General features: G+C 39.6%; 1 protein-coding gene across 2 annotated transcripts in view; it reads right to left on the reverse strand.

Annotated features, from left to right (window-relative positions):
• GPD2 (glycerol-3-phosphate dehydrogenase 2) overlaps nucleotides 1-23857 on the reverse strand; it is a 95076-nt gene that overhangs the window by 23590 nt on the left and 47629 nt on the right. For both annotated transcript variants that reach the window (XM_032223876.1, XM_032223885.1), the window contains exons 7-8: nucleotides 7714-7878; nucleotides 6647-6791 (exon numbers count right to left, since the gene is read on the reverse strand). In XM_032223876.1, the coding sequence (XP_032079767.1) occupies nucleotides 6647-6791; nucleotides 7714-7878 (310 nt within the window). The remainder of the gene's footprint in view (nucleotides 1-6646; nucleotides 6792-7713; nucleotides 7879-23857) is intronic.

The raw sequence follows: 23857 nt of genomic DNA on the forward strand, positions 1-23857 counted from the left end.
GAACTGCTGACACATCATAGATACATACACATACATTCACCCACTGTATCTCTTCAGGCTGTACTTCAGGAGTTACAGTGTCACAGCGCAGGACACAAATATTCAAAAAATTCTCAAGGACAAAATTTCAAGCAAGCGTCTGTAGTCTTCTGCTTTAATAGTAAATGGGTGGCAATTTCTCTTTCTCCAAATTATTAAAATCCTTCTTGATCATACAAGGCCTTAAGATAAAAACCAGGGACGATACGATGATGATGATGATAAGTAATCTGCAGTTAGATTCACAATCAAACACTGGTAAAAACTTAATAATTCAAGTCCTAATTAAGGACCTAAGAATGATTAAGGTAGTGCCTAAGGATATAGGCAGTTCCATGCAAGGTGTGCTTTTGTGTGTGTAAAATTAGGGTATTCAGGTCTGATAAATTCAAAATTTCCAAATGGCAAGGGAGTCTTTAAGGTATTGCTCCAAGGGTTCCAATCCTGATTGATGTAACAGTGGATTTTTTTCCCCATATAATTATTATTATTACTGTTATTATTTTTGCTCTGGGGACAAGGTTAAGGGAAACGAACACTTTCTCAAATAAAATAGTCAGAGAATTAGATGAACGGAAATGTATAAATATAATATTGAAGGTGCACATTAATTGGAAGGAACGCCATTTGGGGCCAGTTATATGTGAGAAATTAATTGGTTTGCCTTCTGTGAAAGAGGTATTTAGTAGTAGCATCAAATGGGGAATCAAATGATTAATTCATGATCTAAACTACTTCACTCTGGTTCTGATCTTGGCCAAATCGCTTGTTTCCATTTTCTTTAGTACTTTGCAACAGAGGCCAGCCAAATGTTTTGATAAAGGTATCAGCAGGTTAAGAGAGCATCCCGCTGTTTATTCCTATAATGTTTCTAACAGAAATAAGGAACATAAACACACACATACACACAGACATACTTCTGAGCTATAATTGTACCAATGAGAAAGAGGATTGCTATGCCCCATTTTCTTTCCTAAATATTAGCAATGTTTGTTCTCATGTCCTAGCAATAGCAATAAGCACTTAGACTTATATACCACTTCACAGTGCTTTACAGCCCTCTCTAAGTGGTTTACAGAGTCAGCATATGGCCCTCAACAATCTGGGTCCTCATTTCACTGACCTCAGAAGGATGGAAGGCAAGTAGGACATGCCTGCTCTCCATCCTGGCAGCCTAATTCCATACAAAGTCCGTTGTAAATGGTTCCTACTTACCGTTTTCTTTAGACAAGGCATTATAATGGCAGCAGCAAAGCTTCTCTTACTGGATCCAAAGAATCCACTGGATTCTTCATTTCTATAGGAAAGGCATAATTTGGGTGGCTAATGACTAATATCTTACCTCCATGCTTCTTAAGGAAAAGGAGGTTTTAAAACAAAAAAAACCACATGCCCTAGAAACTCAACAAAAATACTTCTTTCACTGGCAGAGCTTAGAATGATACACTCTCTCACTCTCTCTCTCTTTCTCTCTCTCTCCCTCCCTCCCCTCTCTCTCCCCCTGAACCTTGCATTAATATAATTTATTTGACTATACTGAGTTACATGGATTATACGTGGCACGACAAAACCGCGGTCCACTAAAGCGCGCCCGATTAAAGCGCGTCGCTGACGTCATCAGCAGCGCGACAACAGCGACCGCGGAGAAAAAAGGGCGCTTTAAAAAGCGCTTTGAAAGCAAGCCGATTCACGTTAAGGTAAGGGTTAGGTTTAGGGTTAGGGTTAGGTTAAGGGTTAGGGTTAGATTTAGGGTTAGGTTAAGCGTTTGGGTTAGGTTTAGGGTTAGGTTAAGGGTTAGCGTTAGGTTTAGAGTTAGGTTAAGGGTTAGGTTTAGGGTTAGGTTAAGGGTTAGGTTTAGGGTTAGGTTTCGGGGGGTTAGGTTTAGGTTTAGGTGTTAATTTTAGCTTTAGCGCTCACAGCGTGCTTTTTTCGTCGCGCTGTGATGACATCAGGTACGCGGTTTCGTCGAGCGCGCTTAAGTCGACCACGGTTTTGTGGTGGAACCCTCATAACCTTCAATAGCCATTGCTTAGTGCACAGAGCTAGTCTACTATGATGCAGAGAATTAGCTTGACCATGATGGTACTAATACAATGTTTTAAATCGCAATACAATTTTAAAATGTGGAGTCCTTTGTGTTTTCTGAGTTTGGTTGTTTTCTTGCAGACATTTCATTACCCAACTAGCTAACATCATCAGTGCTAGAAGAAACTTAAAATCACTTGTACAGATTATATACAAGGAGGAGATGGACCGTTCCTAATATGATAAATATACCAATAAACAAAATGATTAAAATATTATAAATATAAAAACAGAAAGCTTGTATTATTCTTATTCACAGATCCAAATAGAAATTCCACTGCTATTATAATTATATATTTTTCCTCTGCACAGGTCTGGGTAACAGAAAAATATGCACGAGATGCTCCTCTGAGAGATAATGACAATTATATACACTTGAAGTCTAACTTCTACACTAAGTCTTTGAGATGATATTATATATAGCTTAAGGATACATTTGGAAAAGAACAGCTTAAAAAGTAGGTGTCAACATGGACTTGTGCAAGGTAAACTATGGCAGATAAGTAATTACTTTTCAAAATGAAATCACTATTGATTTAAAGAAGCCAAGAAATTTAATATACAGGCTCAAACTATTTAAAGAAAAAAACTTTTGACAAGTTTCAAAATGAGGTTTCTAAATTGCCTTAAAAGAATCTGAACTGTAGATTGAGTACATTTTTGAAAAGGCTGCTGGGAGGTAATTGCATTTGTTTTGACTGCCACTGATTAGAGAGAGCTAAAACCAGAGAGAGGGGTTAACTTTCATATATTACCGCCTTGCTCCCTTTCACTGTATTTCAAATAACTACCAGGGTTGGCTGCCAAATGGATTAATTCCAGAATGTAACATGGATGAAATTCTAGATGACAATATAATATTCACCATCATTGTATAATATTTACCATTTATTCACTGCTTCAGAGGAATCAAAGAGCTTGACGTACAAGGAAGGAGCGCCACTGCCCACCTCTGTATTTCTGAACTATAATTCCCGCCACCAGTACTACTGGCCATGCTGGCTGAGGCTACTGGGAACAAAAGTTCAGCATCTGGAGAACTGTTAGCTCTTTATCCTTTATCCTTTATCTCTGTTATCCATACTTCTTTTTAGCATTTCAAGCTAATGACTGATTAGGGAACTGAACGCATAGCTTAGGCTCTGATTGCAGCAATTGCCTCTTTGGATCAAGTGCCTGTTTTTTCCCCCATTTTCTGAGAGGCAGAATGACAGTCAATCTAAAAGCAGCATCCACTGGATTGAAGTTTAGAATTATTAAGAGATTACATGCTAGCATCGCTGCGGTGAGACAAAGCCATACAGTCACTGCTTAAGTGAAAACATGTATTGGAAGAATAAAATTAATGAGTGCAGAGAGAATGCCGGGACTATTAATGAAGAATATAAAATTTTAAAAACCCGATGGGAAATGCTTGCAGTGTATTAACATTAAATTAATTAAATCAAAGGTACATTTATACATAAAATGCCTTTAAAACTATTTATCATTTCCCCCAGATGATGTCAAAGTATTTTTTCCAAAAGATAACAGTAACTATAATTACATGACATGCATTTTCTTTAATAAGACTCAGTCTGGCACCCAAAGTAAGAGCCTACTGCTAAATTAATACATACATTTACATTTTGGCATTATTTATTTATTTACTTATTTATTTATTACAGGGACAACCCTTGATTTATCAAATCCATCACTAGGATGAAACTGGTAACTTTAACTCAATAGTATTGAGAATGTCATATTTAAGGAGCAATTGCTTTTGAAAGAAAGCAATCCCAATCATTGAAGGATGCTAAAAATAGGTCAGAGATGGAGGTATACTATGAGTATAGGTAGCCCTCGACTTACAACAGTTTGCTTAGTGACTTAGTGACTGTTTGAAGTTACACCAGCACTAAAAAAAGTGACATGACTCTTTTTCATACTTATGACCGTTGCATCAAAATTCAGACGCATGGCAACTGGTTCGCATTTTTATGTCAACTGCCATGTGCCGGGGTCATGTAATCACCTTTTGCCACCTTCTGACAAGCAAAATCAATGGGAGAATAGCAATAGCAGACTTATATACCGCTTTACAGTGCTTTTACAGCCCTCTCTAAGCGGTTTACAGTGTCAACATATTGCCCTCAACAATCTGGGTCCTCATTTAACCCACCTCGGAAGGATGGAAGGCTGAGTCAAGCAGATTTACTTAACAAGCATGTTATTAATTTAGCAACTGCAGCGATTCATTTAACAACTGTGGCAAGAAAAGCCGTAAAATGGAGCAAAACTCACTCAACAATTTTCTCACTTAGCAACATAAATTTTGGGCACAATTGTGGTCATACGTTGAGAACTACCTGTATATGATAAATAAGTAAGCCAACATGTACCACTTATGTAAACACCCTCTTGATTTTTATATAAAACTAGGAGAAACTAAGACTAGCATTAACTATCCCCAACCTATTTCTTGATAAAACAGACCAACATATTTGTTTTTTATATGCTATTTGTTTTTTTGTAAATCTTCGACTTACAACCATTTCTTCAGTGACCCTCAAAGTTGCAACAGTGACTTATGGCCATTTTCACCCTTATGATGGTTTCAGCATCCCCATGGACATGTGATCAAAATTCGGATGCTTGGCAACTGGTTCATATTTGACAGTTGCAGTGCCCCGGGATCATGTGATCATCTTTTGCAACCTTCTGATAAGCAAAATCAATGGGAAACCCAGATTCAATTAACAACCGTGTTACTAATTTAACAACTGCAGTGATTCACTTAACAACTGTGGTAAATGCAGCAAAACTCACTTAACAATGACTCAGTAACAGAAATTTTGGGCTCAATTGTGGTCATAAGTTAAGAACTACCTGTAGTCTTTTCACTCCTTTTACACAGAAGTGTAACAATTCGTGTTTTTGTGTGTGTGTGTGTTGCTACAGTTGCTGAAAGACCCATGCAAGTAAGAAAAACCATGCTTTACTAATCCTATGGTTCCCCATTTTCAATTTTTATATGATTAACTCTATGAACTGTTTTATAGCAAGGTCCCTCACCAAGAAGGTGAATTCTATTAGAACTGAATCTGGAGACCAAATCCTGTGCTATATGACAAAATAAAGTGGATGCTGCACTTGGGCAAAGTGGATTTATTCCAGTCACAATAAATTGGCAACTCTACAGGAAAAACTCCCAATACATTAATAAGTCCTAGGTTCAAAGGAATTTGTCATATTTATTTATCCACCTAGAGCACTAGTCCTCCTACTTCTGCCTGGCCGAGGCTTGGCACAGCCTCTTTTGGCAAGCAGAGCATTTTGGATTTTCATTTTCTCATTCAGTATTCCAACATATGGTGAGGAAACACTGCCCTGCCACAAGCAGAAGGGCATATCTGAATAAAACCCCTTATTAGTAGTAATATTTAGCATTCATATAGTACAACTGAATGTACTGTATGAATGCTAAGAGCTGCAGTAATTTTTAGAATATTTGTGTAAAACTGGTTAACTGTCTGCTATACTGGCTGAACTAGCAACGACTTGCTAAAGGTTATCTAGGACTTTCCTTATGGCCAAGAACCCCTTTTGAATTACCTCACCAATGTGAGGGTAAGAGAACACAATGTGTGAGAGAACACAACTTTTTAGAGCCTTAGTTGTTTGAGGCAAGAATAAAGGTGGCATGGAGAAAATTTCCCATCTGCCAAGTCAGCCCTGTACAAAAACTGTCCATTTAGCATTCTTCCAAAGACGTTTGTTGCCAAAATCATAAAGATGTAAAACTCTGGCTTTTGAAGGGGTAGAAGGAACGGTATCCATTCTTTTTTCAAAACTCCAGCTGTCTCCTCCAGTGGCAGGGATATTGAACAACCATTAAAAGACTACTGTATTTTTTGGAGTATAAGACGCACTGGAGTATAAGATGCACCAAGATTTTGAAGAGGTAAATTAAAAAAAAACATTTTTGCACTCTGCAGGCTTCCCAAACCCTCTGCATGCCAATTTTTTTGTGAAAAATGGGGCATGAAGAGAGTTTGAGAGGTCTGCAAAATGCTGCTGGGGGCTGCCCCCCCAAAAAACAAGCAAAAAATGGCCCATTTTTCGCTCATTTTTGCCCTCCCCAGCAGCACTTTGCAGACCTCACAAACCCTCTGCACGTCTATTTTTGTGAAGGGGTGAGGTTTTGGGAGGCCAAAATGCTGTATTCAGTGTATAAGATGCCCCCAGATTTTCACCTCATTTTTTGAGGGAAAAGGTGCGTTTTATACTTTCAAAAAATACAGTAGTTAACTTTCCTATATAATGCTCCTTCCTTAGTAAATGTGATGATTATGTTTGACTCACTCAAAATAAATTTCCATACTGCAGGTAAGGTGGAGGGAAAGGGGGGGAGGAATGAAGGCTTGAATTCAACATGGACCATTTAAGCCAGAAAACAATCTCTTTAGATTCTTCTGTCTCGACTCCATTAGATTCACATCCTAAGATGGTTACAAATGGCCTGTGCTTTGAAGACTGTTACCTGTAATAGCCGGGCATCACAATATGAACGCCTGCACTTGGTTGACAGATGTTTGATACTTCCTGCTCATCCATTTTCCGCACAGAATCTGTGAAAGGTCCTGTAGCATTGATAACACATTTGGCTTTGACATCAAATTCCTGCCCTGTGAAAGAAAACAGCATCAATCACATACTCCATTTGTTTTTCTCTTCGCTGACTCTCTGGATTATTAATTTATCCATGAAGTTAATCTATTGTGAAGTGTAGAGACACACACACACACAGACACACACACAGGGCTTGTACACGTGCACATAGAACCAAGCAGCTCAGTTTCCAGCAAAATTAGAATAGAGATGGCTTTTAAGCCAAGAGTACACTGACTCCCCAATGTTTATAAAGTTTTTGAAGATCAGACTCGTATAGAACGAGGGAAAAGAAGCAGAAAAGAATGGTAGCAACCCATCTGACTTCTTCGGGCCCCCTCATCATTCGGCTTTTATTTATCGACATTCTCTATTTAATGACATTCTCGAAAACCCTGAAATTTGTTAAATGGTACTTATTGCTGAAATGCACCACCCGGCATCTCAGAACGTCAGCTTTGCTTGACAGAAGGGCTTGGATGTAAAGCACAGCTTAGCTTGCCAAAGCACTAGGATTTGAATGGAAGCCTGACAGAAGTTAAGGATGATTGGCGGTAATGACATGCCACTGCACTTTGGAAACATGCCTTTTTTGTCAGCTAAGCGATATTTACAAACTCCAGCCCCCTACTGCAGTCTCCCTTCACCCACCTTCCTGCACTTAAGTTTGAGGAGGGGAGGATTTCCCTGTTTCTTTTAAGCCAGAGTTAAAATGCCTTTCTGGGTAGCAGCGCTTCCTCCCACTTGCGCTCAAAGTACGTGCAGCTACTGAGGGGAAAGGGCTGGAGGGAGACTCTGGGCAGCCACCCAGCCCCAGAAAGCATAAAAAGGAAGGGGGTCTCTGAAAAACAGAAAGACACCCCCCCCACCGGTACCTGCCAGCAAGCTACTGGAGACAAGAGAGTTTCACAAATGCCAAGGAGAGCCCAAAGGACATACCTGTTTGAACATCCCTGCACCTTGCTCCACAAACTCGGCTCTTCCCGCTCTCTGGATCCATCTTCTTCAGCAAGTGCACCACTTCAGTGTAATTGGCTATGGCAGCCCCATACCTGGCAGCAGTGAGGGCGATGGCAAGGTTCATTCGTGCATCATTGTGCTGTCCTGCAGCGGGGGAGTGGGGGGTGGGGTGGGGGCACAATCACAGAAGGACAGGAGTCACCTCCAGTCACTGATTTGTGGTATGGAAGGGTGTCAGAACCAATCTGTCACATCTGTCCCTGTCACACTGAATAGCCATGACGGCTGGTCAGATCTACCAGGAAATATCCAGAGAATCACTGACTCTCTGCAGCATAGCATATTCTCCTAGGAAAAAAAATAGGCAGCAAAAACTGCAGACACATTCGCAAAGGGATGGGATTCTTGTCCAGCGGTGAACTTATGTGCTATAGCTGAAGTGCATGTATTTTGCATCCAGTCCAAAACAATGCAACACTTTCTGGTACTGGAAAAGGCGGAGACCGTACTGGCAGTAATACAACATCTTTGAAAGATGCATTTCTTGACAGCCCCACTGGTGTTAATTAAGCATCTCTATTAACACATGTACAGCATGACATTAAAAAAAAAGTTAACGATCTTTCAGAGATACTATGGCTAAGCTTTACCTTCCTACATATAACAGTCCTTTTGTGCACCCTTGAAGTTCACAACTTGCAGCATTTACAATAGGTATGAGTGTGGAGAAAAAAATCTTGGACATGTTAAGGTAAACCCCAAGGGTTAGGTAACAGATCACTTTAAACATATATCATTAAAGATTTATTGCTGAATTTTCCTACTTGGAGGTAGAGGGAATCAACATGGAAGGGAGCACATGGGGCTTGTGAGGGAGGGAGAGAAGGAAGAGTGGAGATGATTAATTACTTTAAAATAGTGGCATCACCTGAGACTTTCTATTTATTATTGCCACTGAAGTTAAAACCCTGTCTGTTGGCTGGGAGCAATTATTCCCGTAGCAAGGGCCAAGCTCTATGTGCCCGGCATAATTAATTACCAAGGGCTAGCCTTCTGAAGGCAGGATTCAGCATGCCCAAATGTTGGGACCAGCCGCATCAAAGATAATACTGGTAAGGAGGGGATGGGAGAGAGAATGGTAATAGATACTGTTGTTGATTTATGTAGCCGGCATACCAAGTGTTCAGTATAAATGATTTATGTAAAGTTCGTCCCTTTCCAATTCTGTTTCACCAACACCCAGACACTAAGCAAGTAATCCGTTTCAAAAAAACCAAAAGGGCAAAATTGCAGAAAAAGGATCAATGTCTACCAGAATTCATCACCTCTCCTACCCTGTCTTTAAAACTTCTTTTTACGCCAACCTGCTGGAAGGAGAGGAAAGGAACCTAAACAGGGGCGAGAGAAGGGGAAGGAATTTCAAGGCAAATGAGTGTGGAAAACTGAGCATGGGTGAAAATGTTCACCGTATTTGAGTGCCTAACAAATGAATAAAATGGGACAAATTGCATACTTCGAGGAAGATGACAAAGAACCTAAATGAACTGCAAACTACATAAATGGAAGAAAAGTGGTTAGACACACAGACAATGTAAGACCTGGAAGTGGAGGTGTTACTTGGAACCCTGATAACACAACAGTTCCTTCACCTCCTGAGAGAGCTGAAGAAGCTTCTTGGATGAGAAATGAGACATCTTCAAAGAAAAAACAAGAAAGTCTGGTTGCTTCTGAAAAAGCACCTTTAGGACAGACACACGGATACACAGGCACACAAATGATGTATCCCGAAGCAGCTTGAAAAGACAAGCATTTTGTTCATGACTTTAAAAATATCTCACCAAAGTTCTCCGCTTGGGCTTTGATTTTCTAAAAACAAAATCACACATTTACATCTACACCACACTGATGAACACGAGAGGTGAATTCCAAGATTGGTGAAAAACATTTCACTAAAAATAAATAACAGCATGGAAGTCCTACAGATAGCTTCCTATTAAGGAAAGATTAGCAAAAACTCATTTCAGTTAGGGGACATGGTCTCTAAACCAAAAATCAATCCACAGAATAAAAAGACGACTAGAATCCTTCCATTTTGAATAAGACCAAGCAAATAATTCCAATAAAAAGACACATCAGGAAGACAGAAAAGGGAACTGATCCTAAAAAGGATTTATTTTCATTTTTAGTTTCCCCCCAGTCCTATTCTTTTGCCTTAAGCAATGTGTTAGCTGTTCAGATAACTGCGGCATTTGAATCAGAGCTTAAAATAAGGAGTTCTTGTTACTCTTCTTCTGTTACGAGAACTGTTTGTATAGTTGACATGGCAACTACAGAATGAAAAGCATAGTGGGTAGCCGTCCCTCACCAGATGCTGTGGACCATGTTTTTTTCAGAATTCAAAGGCTGCCTTGGCTGGGAATTTTAGGACTTGCAGTCTAATTTGTGGACTCCATCAGGTAAAGGAAGGCTAACCAAGGGCTGTTCACAAAGTCTGGTGACTGTGAATGTCATGCAGAAGAACTGGGGAAAATGGGGAATTGTATACATTTACAGTAACCATAATTTTTGGCAATGCTAAATAGATACTGTAAATGCTAGAATCTTGAATTTATTTTGCAAGCCTAGATTTTATTTTTCCAGGAATCTGCTTGATCGGCTGCAAATGAATGGAAGGATTTCAATACTGGTAGTTCTTAGAATATTCATGACTGGGAGTGACATGGGAACAAGGTCAGTCAATGAATAGGCATAGCAACTAAGTCAGCCAATGGAAGCTTAAACAGATCTGAGTCTGTGCAGAGAATTGAAACAGAAACTTAAGAAGTCTGGGCGTGGCTTAGCTGCATTAAGCTCTGCTCTGAGAAGTAAAGAAAGCAGTCTGTCTGGTCTTGTCTGCTGAAATGAAGCTATCTGCTTGGGTTGGCCTCTAACTCTCCTGCCTTGTGTTTACTTGGAAGAACCACCTATTGGCATTGTACATTTTATTCATCTATTCTTATGTATATAAATAAGTTAATGAATCCTGCTGCAATCAGTTATCTGTGTGTGCTTCTGGATTTGGATTTATGCAACAAACTCTGACAGTTCTCGACTTACAACGGTTCATTTACTGACTGCTTCAAATTTACAATGGTACTGAAAAAAGTGACTTATGACAGTTTTTCACACTTAAGGCCATGGCAATATCCCCATGGACACCTGATCAAAATTCAGAAACTTGGCAATTAATTCATATTTATGATGGTTGCAGAGTCCCGCGTTGCATAAGATGTGTGAGTAAAATGAATAAATAAGATGACTCGTGAGTAAGCAGTTAGATGCTTGCTGTCTCTTCTGAAGAGTTTCAATGCTCAGAAGAAATGCCGCAAAGAAAAAGAGTTGTTCTCCAAAGCATCTGAAGGCGGAACAAGAAGCAATGGATAGAAACTAATCAAGGAGTGGACCAACCCAAAACTAATTTTCTGACGGTTAGAACAGTTAATCAATGGAACAACTTGTCTCCAGAAATTGTGGGTATTCCAGCACTGGAGGTTTTAAGAAACGATTGGACACCCATTTGTCTGAAATGGTATAGGATTTGCTGCTTGAACAGGAAGTTGAACTAGAAGACCTCTAAGGTCCCTTCCAACTCTGTTATTCTGTCTCAGGGTCATGTGATCACCTTTTGCCACCTTCTGACAAGCTAAGTCAATGGGGAAGCCAGATTCATTTAACAACCATGTTACTAATTTATCAACTGCAGAGATTCCCTTAATAACTGTGGCAAGAAAGGTCTTTTATCGCTAATATTTTGAGGAAACATGGGAGTGGCAAAATATGTTTGCACCAAAGGCGGACAGAATGGTGACTTAACCACCGGGCCAAGCTGGAGAGCCAGTTTGGTGTAGTGGTTAAGGCACGATGCTAGAAAGCAGGAGACTGTGAGTTCAAGTCTCGCCTTAGCTATGGAAAACCCAATTGGGTAACTTTGGGCCAATCATTCTCTCTCAGCCCAACCCACCTCATAGGGTTGTTGCTTTGGGGAAAATAGGAGGAAGAAGATGTGTTGGATGTTTGTAGCCTTGAGTTATTTGTAAAAAATAATAAAAGTGGGATGCAAACAAACAATAAGGCTCACAAATAAAAATTGGACCTAGTCAGAGATGGGATTGGGATGACACCAGGTGTGAAACTATACTTAGACTATTAGAAGTGTAGCACCAGAGGCCTTACCAGATAATGAATTTCTCCTTGAGGGGGAAAGGATGCTGAGGGACAGATCAGAATTAGGATTTACTTGGTTGAGGCGGCTTTTAATTATGTTGTTACCCACTTCTTTTGTATCAGCCTTCAACATGTCACAGACATCTTATTGCAATGTCAGTTAAGTAAATGCAGAGTGTTAAAATGAAAACCAAATGTTGTCAGTGCCAGTTTATGGAAGCCACACTGAAATGTCACTCAGAAAAATGTCATGACAGCTTTTCTGTGTCCATTTTACAACACTGGGAACAAGTGCAGTGATGTCAGGGTATGTTACTAAAGAGGGGATAATTAACATGTCTTGTGGGTATATACAAGTGCAGACATCTGTGTAAACAAACAAAAAAAATTCACACAGGTCAAATTCTGAAGCAGGATGAAAAGCAGAAGTAAAAACGTAAGTCACGGTCACGTAATTTTTTCACTTGGTGACTATCTTGCTTCATGTTAAGAATCAAAGTAAGACTACAAGTTCACTTGCGGTCGCATGATTTTTCCTCTTAGTGATGGCATTTCTTAGCGGCTGCCCAAATTCCTGCTCCCAACTGTGGTGCTAAGTGAGGACCTACCTATAGAAAATTATAAAGCACCACTAAATGCACATTCATACTAACCCAAATTACAATTAAAAAATTACCCATTACAAATGTGGTCCTGATTCATTCTACCTGTCCCAAGTTCACTGGAATCAAATGACCCTCACAATCTTGTGGCATACAAGCAGAATGGGGACTTCTACCATCTCAGGGGAACAAGATATCTGCAGCATGGGGCTGACACATCTCTGGGGTGTCATGTTGTTATCCTTATAGGCGGAGGAGACCATGAGCAATTGGGTTGAATGCACAGATGGGGCAGGTTCGGTCTCATGAGACAAGCCTGGAAATACTGTAAGCTTGATGTCAAGCCTTATAACATTTTATAAAAATGCTAGAGAACCAACCCATGACCTGTTGGGTGATCATTCCAGAGATATTTCCTCACCTAGACAGACAATCAGAATGACCAAGGTAGGCAAAATATCAGCGGGAGTGGGAGGGTCTTACCATTGACTTTCCTTGTAGGAAGGTGGGAGGGATCATTGGATGATCATGTGACTGCGGCTGATCACAGCAGCATGTGGTGCGGTAACATTAAAGCCAAATTTCAATCCTATGGAGTTCTGGCTCCCAGAGTTTGGATGCCATCTGAGCTACATTGATACAGAAATTATTGCTCTATAATGCATTTGTCCCAACTGAAGTTTACAAACATTCATACTGACACAATTTGTATAACTCTGAGTTAAATACCGGTAAATACCACTCTGACTGGCCCCGCCCCCATCTATTCTCTGTCTCCTAAGTCCCAGCTGATCGGGAGGAAATTGGGATTTTGCAGTCACTTTCTCCTGGAGTGGGGAGGGAATGGAGATTTTACAGTATCCTTCCCTTGCCATGCCCACCAAGCCACGCCCACCAAGCTACGCCATACCCACCAATCCATGCCCACAGAACCGGTAGTAAAAAAATTTGAATCCCACCACTGAGGTGGTTGTATTTTTTTCAGTTCAAATTGACCAGAAGACTTATTTTTTTAATTAAAAAAAAGTAGAAACAGTCAACAGTTTTATATTGTCTGTTTCATAGGACATCAAGAAAATTCTACCATACATCTTGTCTAAACCAACTTGGATTATGATCCCAGGTATTAAAAGAGACAGGAGACAGTATGTCAGAGGCATATGGAAGATGCAGAATTACTTTTCATGAAGCAAGGTGATTTCATCACTCACCAGAAATATGTGGTCATTTTAAAAAATAACGAGAAAGTTTCATTCACTGTAGAGAGAAAAAGCTAGCACACTAAAAATACACGGCAGAACAGTTATATATTTGACTTATAAAGTATTCACATCTAAGGAGATCATAGACCACAAAGATGCCAAAACAATGAATAAATATAGATAAAGGACTAGAAGGAATGAGTGCAATACTGTAGAATTTTTTTTATCTTGAGTCGAATGCAGCTAATTACAGCAGACCTAAGAGCCAAAACCAAGAGCTGCTTCCTGCTTTTACCTTAATCTGTCACGAGCACCCTAATGCTGCACTGTCATTTCCCACAGCAAATATTATGTATGGCCACCAGCTTCTCATACTTAAACACCGCAGGGCAACGAGAACGAAAAGCACATGTACGAAGATTGTTATTGACATTTGTTTGCCATTAATTTATGCTTGCTGTCTGATGGTATTAGCAATATACCCTATTTACTCATCAGGAAATTCTGACTACACACACACACACCACACACACACACACACACACATCAAATAAACTTGTTGTGCTCTTTCTAGCTTGCCAAACTAGGATTACCAACTTCGACTGAAACTGGTAGATTTCCCCATTCCTACCAATAATGTGCTAGCGTGGCATGCTTGTAACTCTGTGTGCATATACTGCACACATCTAAAAAAGGAACAGGATAAAAATGTTTTAATAATCATTCATATTAATTTAAGAAGTATTACTTATTCTACTCTAATAATAATAAACTCTATTTTTTAAAAATTTAACTCATTTCCCATATATTGTATATATGAACTACCATTCTCTCATGCCCAAGCCACTCTTATGTACGAAAACACACAATTGTATACATACAGTCCTCCTTCCTTTCAAAAGGAGCAGCAATTCTCCCCCTCGCAAATAAATAAATAAATAAAGCAGGATGGTTAAAAGAAGAGTTAGTTATATTGAGCAGCAATTCTCCCCCTCCAAATAAATAAATAAATAAAGCAGGATGGTTAAAGGAAGAGTTAGTTATATTGAGCAAGAAGAAAAACTACAGAAATTCTGTTCAGAGACTTCAAATGACATTAAATTAACCAGAAGAGACCGTATGGTATAATGGGTAAGGTATCAGACTAGAAAGACAAATAGATGGGGGAACGTGGTGGCTCAGTGGCTAAGACACTGAGCTTGTCGATCAGAAAGGTTGGCAGTTCGGCAGTTCAAATCCCTAGCGCTGTGTAATGGAGTGAGCTCCCATTACTTGTTCCAGCTTCTGCCAACTAGCAGTTCGAAAGCATGTAAAAATGAAAAATAGAAACCACCTTTGGTGGGAAGGTAACAGCGCCCCATGCGCCTTCACCGTTTAGTCATGCCGGCACATGACCACAGAGACATCTTCGGACAGCGCTGGCTCTTTGGTTTTGAAATGTAGATGAGCACTGCCCCCTAGAGTCGGGAACAACTAGCACATATGTGCAAGGGGAACCTTTACCTTTATCTTTTTATCAGACTAGAAACCAGGAAACAGTGTTAGCCCCATCTATGACAGGAAGCTGGGTATCCTTCAGCCAAACCACTTCTGAAATCTTGCTAAGAAAACGTCAGGGTCTGTCACAATATTGACTTGAAGGCACGGATGCATACGTGCCTATCACCATGCAAGCAGCCCTTTCCATGAGAGCTGATGTTCCAGCTACTTTTAAAAGATATTCACTTAATGTCTCCAGTTACTTGCACCTCCACCACTGCTTGTTTTCCGTTCAGATAACCCTCATTTAGTGACTGCCTCTTTCAATGACTGTTTGCAATGATGAAAAAGTAACTTCCCAGCCAATCCTCACATTTAGAACCTTTGCAGATCTGCACAGCAAAGGAAAGCTGAAGTAAGATCCTAAGGACAGTCACGGGTTCCCTTAGGGACTGCTTTGCTTACAGACCGAGTTGCCAGTCCCAATTGTGGTCACTAAATAAAAACTACCTGTAGTGACTTCTATTCTTCTTGGTAATTATAAGGCAATTTCCTCCACATTGAGGGCAAGTATAAGAAAATACTACTCATCTTTTCATCCAGTAAACACAAAACTCAAACATTAATGTTATGCAAGGAGTTTGAACTAAAAGACTTCTGAGGTCCCTTCCAACTCTGTTATTTTGTATAATTGCCAATGAACAGACACATTCAAATGATGCCTCCTGTGCATAAAGAAGAAAGAAAATGGTCCTGAAGTAAGCTGCCAGGGAGATCCTAAGTTTATAGAAGGTGCTTTTTATAAAAGTATACCAAAGACAATGCTCCTGGGTCAAAGTTTCAATAGGAACCTAATGTTTTATAGGTTGGTTATTCTTTATCTTTGGCCAAGATCCTGAACATTGAAGAAGCTCTTTCTAATAGGCTCCTAATTGGATTTCCAAAGATTATATGTACTCCTTGATTTAGGACTAAAACAGGGCCCGAAAATTCCTCATTAAGTGGTGCTGTCATTGAGGCATTGTGCACCTGATTTTACCACCTTTTTGCCATTCATTAAGTGAATCACTCCCAGTTATTAAGTGAGACATCACATGACCACAACTTGAAGCCTCCCGATGGCTTCTCCACTGACTTTGATTCTCAGAAGGCCGCTGGGAAGATCACAAATGGCAATTACATGGCTGCAGAAGGCCACAGCTGTCATAAGTACGAACTGGTTGCCAAGCACCCAGATTGAGATCATGTGACTGCAGGGATGCTGTTACAGTCATAAGTAACAGGACTGGTTGTAAGTCACTTTTTTCAGTGCCATCTAACTTCGAACGGTTGCTAGATGAACAATTGTTAAGCAAGGACTATCTTTAAATCTATCCTAGAAAAATGTGAAATACAATTATGAAACAGGTTCTGAATACAGTGTTTACGCTGTCTTTTGGTACTCCAAATCCTTATTAAAACAACTTTACTTGATTTTATATTAGCTGGAATAGCCTTCAAAATATAAGTCCTAATTTAAACCAACAAACACAGAAGTACTTGAAAAATGCACTGTAAGCGGCCCCTTTCAATGGACAGATGTTACAAAGGCAGCTTTTACAACCTTTGCAACTCCAGTTATTTTATTCCATAAAAAATAGACTTCAAACAAAACACTTCTACAACAACCAAGTGAAAGAGGTAGGGGCTCAAACCCAATTCTATACTGTTTCCTTTAAAATCCAATGCTTCAAGGTGCTTCTTACCACCCACAAAGCCTTTCATGGTAGTGGATCTGGGTACTTGAGAGACCGCCTCCTGCCAATTACCTCCTCGAGACCCATTAGATCTCATAGATTAGGCCTCATCCGAGTGCCATCTGCCAGCCAGTGCCGGCTGGCCACTACGCGGAGGAGAGCCTTTTCAGTAGCAGCTCCGACCCTTTGGAACGATCTCCCCGTGGAGATTCGTACCCTCACCACCCTCCAGACCTTCCGCACAGCCCTCAAGATCTGGCTATCCCATCAGGCCTGGGGGTAAAGATTATAATTCGCCCCCACCTGAATGCTGAATGAATGTTGCTTATTTTTTAATTACATGTTATGTTATATGTCATTGTATGTATCCCCTCCCATATAAGTTGTTAGCCGCCCTGAGTCCCCTCAGGGAAAAGGGCGGCCTATAAATAAACTTATTCTATTCTATTCTTCTATCTATTCTAATCCATTCTTTCATTAAGCATAGTAGAGGAATTAACATCATATTTACATTTTTCTTTACATTTTTGTTTGAGGGGGAGGGATGTTCAGCTATTGTCTTAACAACACAGAAGTGGAAGCTTCACTTTTTTGCAATAACCTTCTCTCCCTCTTTAAAACAGTATCTATGGCACCATTGTCAGTACTTCATGGCACGAGATCCATATTATTAACTAACGGCCTACTATTAAGTTCACACAAACCTCACACATATAAATTATTTGCTTCAATGCAATCTTTTCTGACCACCCCATGGCACCCTGGGGAATACCAATGGAGTTTGCAGGATAATGTTCAAATAATGTTGAGAATAATCCTGTATCTTTAAGGACAGCATGGGACCTGAAACACACTTTAACTTTAGATTTCCCTCTGTAAGAATCAGCATTTGATTCCCAAGCCAAAACGCATCAACAAAATAAAGCAAAGTCTGGACATTTCATCCAGATCCTCATAAATTTGCTGCCTTAAACTCGGAACACGCAAATGGATGAATCTAGCCAGTCAGCGAGCAAAGCCAATTTAATCTGTGGCTCCCCTGAGGTAAATGTAGATTGTAGTCCTGCCCCCCCCTCCAATTCAGCCATAATCCCTGGTTCCTGGAGGTTAAAAAAAAATTGAAGTGAGGAAAATTCTGCAGTAGGATATAATGATCCAAAATGACAGGGACAATAATGACAATGAATTTCATGTCTCCCAGTCATGTGCTGGGAATGCTTGACTGGGCTGACTTATACAATTAAATTGTTACAGGTACAGCAGGAGATGCAGCTATCATCTGCAAGTGTTTGGGGACGGTGCCTCCAGCAATCAAAGTGCTATCAAATGCACAGCCAACCTTTTGTTACAAGCAAACTAGCCATCTATTGGTACGTTTATGTGTGGAGCAGTGCCCTGCAATTGGCGTGGCAGGGAGAAGGTGGGAGAGTAAGGGTTAGCCAGTGGGGTACCACTACAGCTGCAGAAATTTATTTGATAACCTTAAAGAAAACATTGTAGAGCTGGATAAACAAGAAGTCTTACAGCAGGGATGTCCAACTAGAATAGAATAACAGAATTGGAAGAGACCTTGAAGGTCTTCTAGTCCAACCCACTGCTTAGGCAGGAAACCCTATACCATTTCAGATAAATGGTTATCCAATACTTCTTAAAAACTTCTAGTGTTGGAACATTCACAACTTCTAGAGGCAACTTTTAAGACTTGTGGACTTCAACTCCCAAGATTCCCCAATCAGCCATGCTTGAAGTTGCCAAGGTTGAACATCATTTCTTTATAGCATCCTTACTACAGAGCCCATGTACAGTATCCAGGCCCCTTTTTATAACACTGCCCAAATTTGCCAGCAATGCATTGAATGATTGGGAGAATTTTTTCAAAACTTTTAAACAACACGCTGATTGAAAGATAATCCCAAGAGTCTGAAAACTTTGCCTCTATTGACTCCAATGAAATCATAGCCATGTGCACTGTGGTTCTCAGAAGCCACAAAGCAAAGGAAAGCAAAACAAACAATATTTACAAATACAATTCTTGAACAGCTTACCTATTTTATTGCCTTGTCTCTGCTCAATAAATAAAATCACTTGCAATTCATCAGAATGGTGGGGTCCTTGCTGCTCTATGAGCTAGGTGGTTTTCTTGGAAACATTTCATTACCAAACTAGGTAACATCATCAGTGCTAACAGTTTGGTAAGAAATGTCTGCAGGAAAAGCAATAAGCTCTGAGAGCACCAAGGACCCCACGTTCAACCCTGAGCTACAAATATTCTCTTTTATCGATGATTCATCAGGACATTTCCTTCTATTCACATGAGATTGCAGGATTAAAATTCATTTAATTAACAAGGTGCCATTGCTCTGGAATGCAGCACCAAATCAGTTTCTTATAATCTTTTTTAACTGCAAGTGACTGCAAGTTTTGTGTGGAGATTTTTTGGTTTACAGGAATGATGCAGAAATAATTTCGAGTTTCAGGACCTGCCTTTAACTACCCTTAATAGTTTCCTCACTTTGCTCCTGGCCCCCCATGGATTTCTACTGATATAAGAGGTTGTCATAATTCTATTGTGATGTACATGCTGGGTTTCACCTGTGAGAAACCTTTACAATAGCAGCTTGCGACATTGTTTTTATTTCAAAACGAGAAAAACGTTTTAAATAAGTGTATGAAGTTTTACAACTGCCTAAATTTAAAACTGGGCTGGACCTCAATCAAACACCTCAAATCTCTCAAAATTATAAATTAGTCAAAAATGAATTATAAACCTATAATTTCTCATAATTCAGCACACACTGAAAAAGGAGCCATAGGAGTCTTAGAGAAATTAGGTTCCTATCCAACTGTTGACAGCTTAATGAATGTTCTACATTTTCTCATTGATTTCTTTATGCTTCACCCTTCCTCTACATACATTAAAATCTCATAAAGTTTACAGTAGGAAAAAAACCTCCTTTTTGAAACAAAGTCACTTTATATTTCCAGAGACCTTAATTGGCTCTCTCCAATTCTAAATACTGTCAATGCAAAGTACTTACAAGTATCCCTAAACCTGTGTTATCTCTACTGGATTTTTTAAATCTTTACTTAATTAACAAATGCAGGAGGCAGGACCTCTTTGAGATAACTTCTCTGCCGTACAATTTATGAATGTCTGTTTGATAGGACCGCTAAGAAATTTCAAATCAGATAATACTTCTGTTTACATAGCAATCTCTTTGATGTGATCCTACAAGGGTTATGAAGTCCTTTGGTGTACATTTGAAAAATAAACAAACAAATGTGTGCATTCAATCAATCATGGCTGATCACACAAAAAGGCATCAGGGTTAATAATTGGACAGAAAACTACCAGAAACTCTAGGGCTACAAATTAAAATGGAAAGTAGAAAGAAACAGAAAAAGTAGGCTAAACCACTTTAATTATCTTGCAAAACAATATCAATCCCTATATGGACATCTCTGGGAACCAGAATTCAGACTTGAATTGAAGGAGATTTTATTTAAGACATAATGGAGAAAAAAATCTATCAATCTTTAAACGTACCTACACTTCAAGGAAAACCTTTAAAACTTCACTACATTTACTACATGTAAAAAGTTTACCACATTTAACGTCAAGAAAAATGAGCCTGAATTTTAAGCCAATTTCAACTCCCCCTTGTCTCCCTCAAAAAAGATCAGACTGGGGAGAAAGTCTTCTGTCTACATTTAAACCACCAAATGCTCTTTGACAATGCTTACTTTAAACAGAGTTCCGCAATCATTCTTGCTTTGTGGACCGGGGGGGGGGGGGGCGGAAGTGTGGATAATGGTTCAGCGTGAGCAGTGGGCAAGTCCATGTGTGCACGCAGCTCCATTTGCCTGCTGTTCACATAAATGGAGCACATATGCATGCATTCGCTTGCTGCCCACACAAGGAGGGTATGTGCATGCACGCTCGTGTGCTGCTTCGGGTGGCCCGGTTTTGAATAACTCGTGGCCCGGTAGTGGGCCATGACCCAGGGATTGGGGACCTCTGGTTTTTAAAAAAAGGAATCACTAAGGAAAAAGTATGCGGGGTCCTATAGGGCTTCCTATAGGCTTCCCCAGTTTTAATAAAGAAAAAGTTGGTTACAAGAATCTTAGTCTAGCTTTTACATTGTGCCCCTTTTTTAATTTTTCTTCAGATGCATAAGGGAAAATGACAGATCGTTGCTCAGATAGCAGCCGCATTTCTCCCCCAAAATGTTGCCTTTTTTTTGCTATTCAAGAGTATCCAAATGCTAACAAAGGCTAAATGAAGCTGACATGTACCCTTAAGAAACAAAGTTGTAAGTTGTAGCTTCAAAGGAAACCTTGAATAAATAGGACACATTGTGTACAGCTAGGCTAACATCCAACATATGCTTTGTTTTCCTGATGCTGCGACAGAGCACGAATAGCCCCTGGTAAAGTTTGTGATTTGCACTGGCTGGTATAGCCAACATTTATAATGTCCCCTTTTTTGCCTGTATAAACTTAAAGCGGAATTAAGAAAGCTTGGAGCAACAATATGTTGCAGAAAATGAACGCTCTGATATATCACTGCTTGGACAAATTGCTATGAAATTAGAAGAAATGAAGGAATGAAATTCTAAGCCTAGTTTTATAAGAACCTTTTTACCCTTATTTTGAAGCAGGGTGCGGGGGGAGAGAAATAGAATACGTACATTTATGAATTTGGTTGTATCAGTGCAAAGGTACAGACATAGTACCAATAAAGGAGAATATTTGTAGCTTAGGATTGAAATGAGGGGGGGGGGGTCCTTGGTGCTCTCTGTGCTTGCTTGTTTTCTTGCAGACATTTCATTACCCAAACTAGGTAACATCATCAGTGCTAGTAAGGAGTGTGGTTTGCTCTCAGTTTATATTCTGGTGCTTGCCCTGTCAAGTGTTGGTGAGGGCGGTCTTAGAAATTCTTGGTTAAGCTGTTTGCTGTTGGCTTCTTTGGCAGTTTCTTGATTGGGGTTTTGTTTACTTGATTGTTGATCTGATGTTAACCTTGGAGTAAATCTATGATGATGAGTGCTGATTGCTGGTGGCTGCTTGGATTTTTTATTACTTTTTGGACTGGATGACAGTCCCTTTTGCATAGTCTACAGATGTTATTGTCCATGTGTCTATTGATGGCTGATTTATCAGAGTGCTTCTAGAAATTCCCTGATGTTTTTGGACTTGGCTTGGTCTAGGATGGTCACATTTTTCCAATTGAAACTATGGGTGAATCTATCTATATGTTGTATATACAGTTGTACATCAGCATTACTGTTTGCAACCAGCTGGGTGCTGCCAAGGGACCAGGTCTAGCTTCTTCAAAGCAATCAAAAGAGTATACAGGAGTAATTATATACGAATTGAAAGCACCATCTTCATGCAGAGTTCAGAAACTATGTAGCACTGGGCCAAAACCATCTTCTGTCGGTAAGATTTATATTATATGTGCAATTTTACATAAAAGATGGTGGTCTTGTCGACCCACAAGGCTTTACCTATTTGCCCTTAAACCATTCTAAAACTGCAGAGCTTTCCTGCGGAAGGAAGAACTGTGTCTCATCCATTTACTGAGTACCTTTTAGTCAAAATCACTGGAAGTTTTTTCCTCAATGATTTCCACAACCACTAAAAGATACTTGGAAAAGTTACCTTGTATTGTAATTTAATGGCCCTGAGAATCCCACACCTTTCCCTCCCAAAAAGAATGGAGCTGTTTTGAACCACATAATTCCTAATTCTGATGTAAAGATGCAGTTCATTACCACTTAAAGATCCAAGAAAAGTACTGTAACTTTCCATCTCTTCCAAATCCCAATTGGATTTATCAACCAGAGTGAACAAGACTCTTTTTCTTCCAAAGGCCACGTTGGAATGAACTTAAAGCTAATTGAAAAACAAGATTTCCCAGGATCCAATCAATGGGTAACTTAGAAATGGAAGGTTATCTAAAGATGAGTTTATTGAAATGTGAAGTTCTGTTTTGTCTTTTGCTTTCTGGGGAAGATTTTATGTTACTTTTCTAAAAAAAAAAAAAGATAGGGGCACAATTTTTGTTAGTGGATCTACATAGCAGGTGGTCCTATATTTTAAGCTTGAGCATTTTCAGTTTGTCAGAACTGATAGAAGGCTTGCACTGGATGTGACTTATGCGATGAATGGTATGTGCCATTAAGCAGAAATTAAGAATATGGCATCAAATAGAATATCCTACAAGAATTATACTAATAGTTGGCCTCAGGAGTGACTGGGAAAGGAAGTGAAATGGGGCAAGAAGCATTTTTGCAACAATAAACTGCCTGCCTGATTCGGCTTTGTTCAATTGCCTGCCATATTCAGCTGTGCTAGACTAATATATATTTTCCACTTCATGAATCCAGGATCACTTCTATTTACCCTGTTACTGGACGTAGCACAGAGCTTTTTGAAAACGGGAATGTAATTAAAAAAAATGGGACTACTAGCTAAGATTCTTTCTGCTGGAAATGCCAAGGACTGAACTCGGGACCTTTGGAGTGAGTTACGTTTCTTTCCCCAATATTGGTGGCTATATTACTTTACAAAGAAAGCATGTCTTGACTATACCTCTCTCTTTAAGCAGGCTCAGAAAACTTTTCTCAAGCTCTGAAGTTTAAGAAATAGAACACCAAATCTTTAATTTTTTTTTTTCTTCTCTAGCCCTCTCTGCTTGTAAATCAGTTAAATGTATCAGTACTGAGCCTTAAACTATTTGATTAAAAATGAATCTTCAAATAGGATTTTGGTTGTTCATTATAATGAACTTGAGGATCCTCAGGAAAAGCCTAAAAAGAACAATACCAGAATATTTCAGATGTCAGACCATACATTTTCCTTGAGAAACAAGATGCAAGGCAGAGCACAAAGTGAA

This window comes from Thamnophis elegans, chromosome 1, assembly GCF_009769535.1.
Source record: "Thamnophis elegans isolate rThaEle1 chromosome 1, rThaEle1.pri, whole genome shotgun sequence".
In the NCBI taxonomy this organism is placed as follows: Eukaryota; Metazoa; Chordata; class Lepidosauria; order Squamata; family Colubridae; genus Thamnophis; species Thamnophis elegans.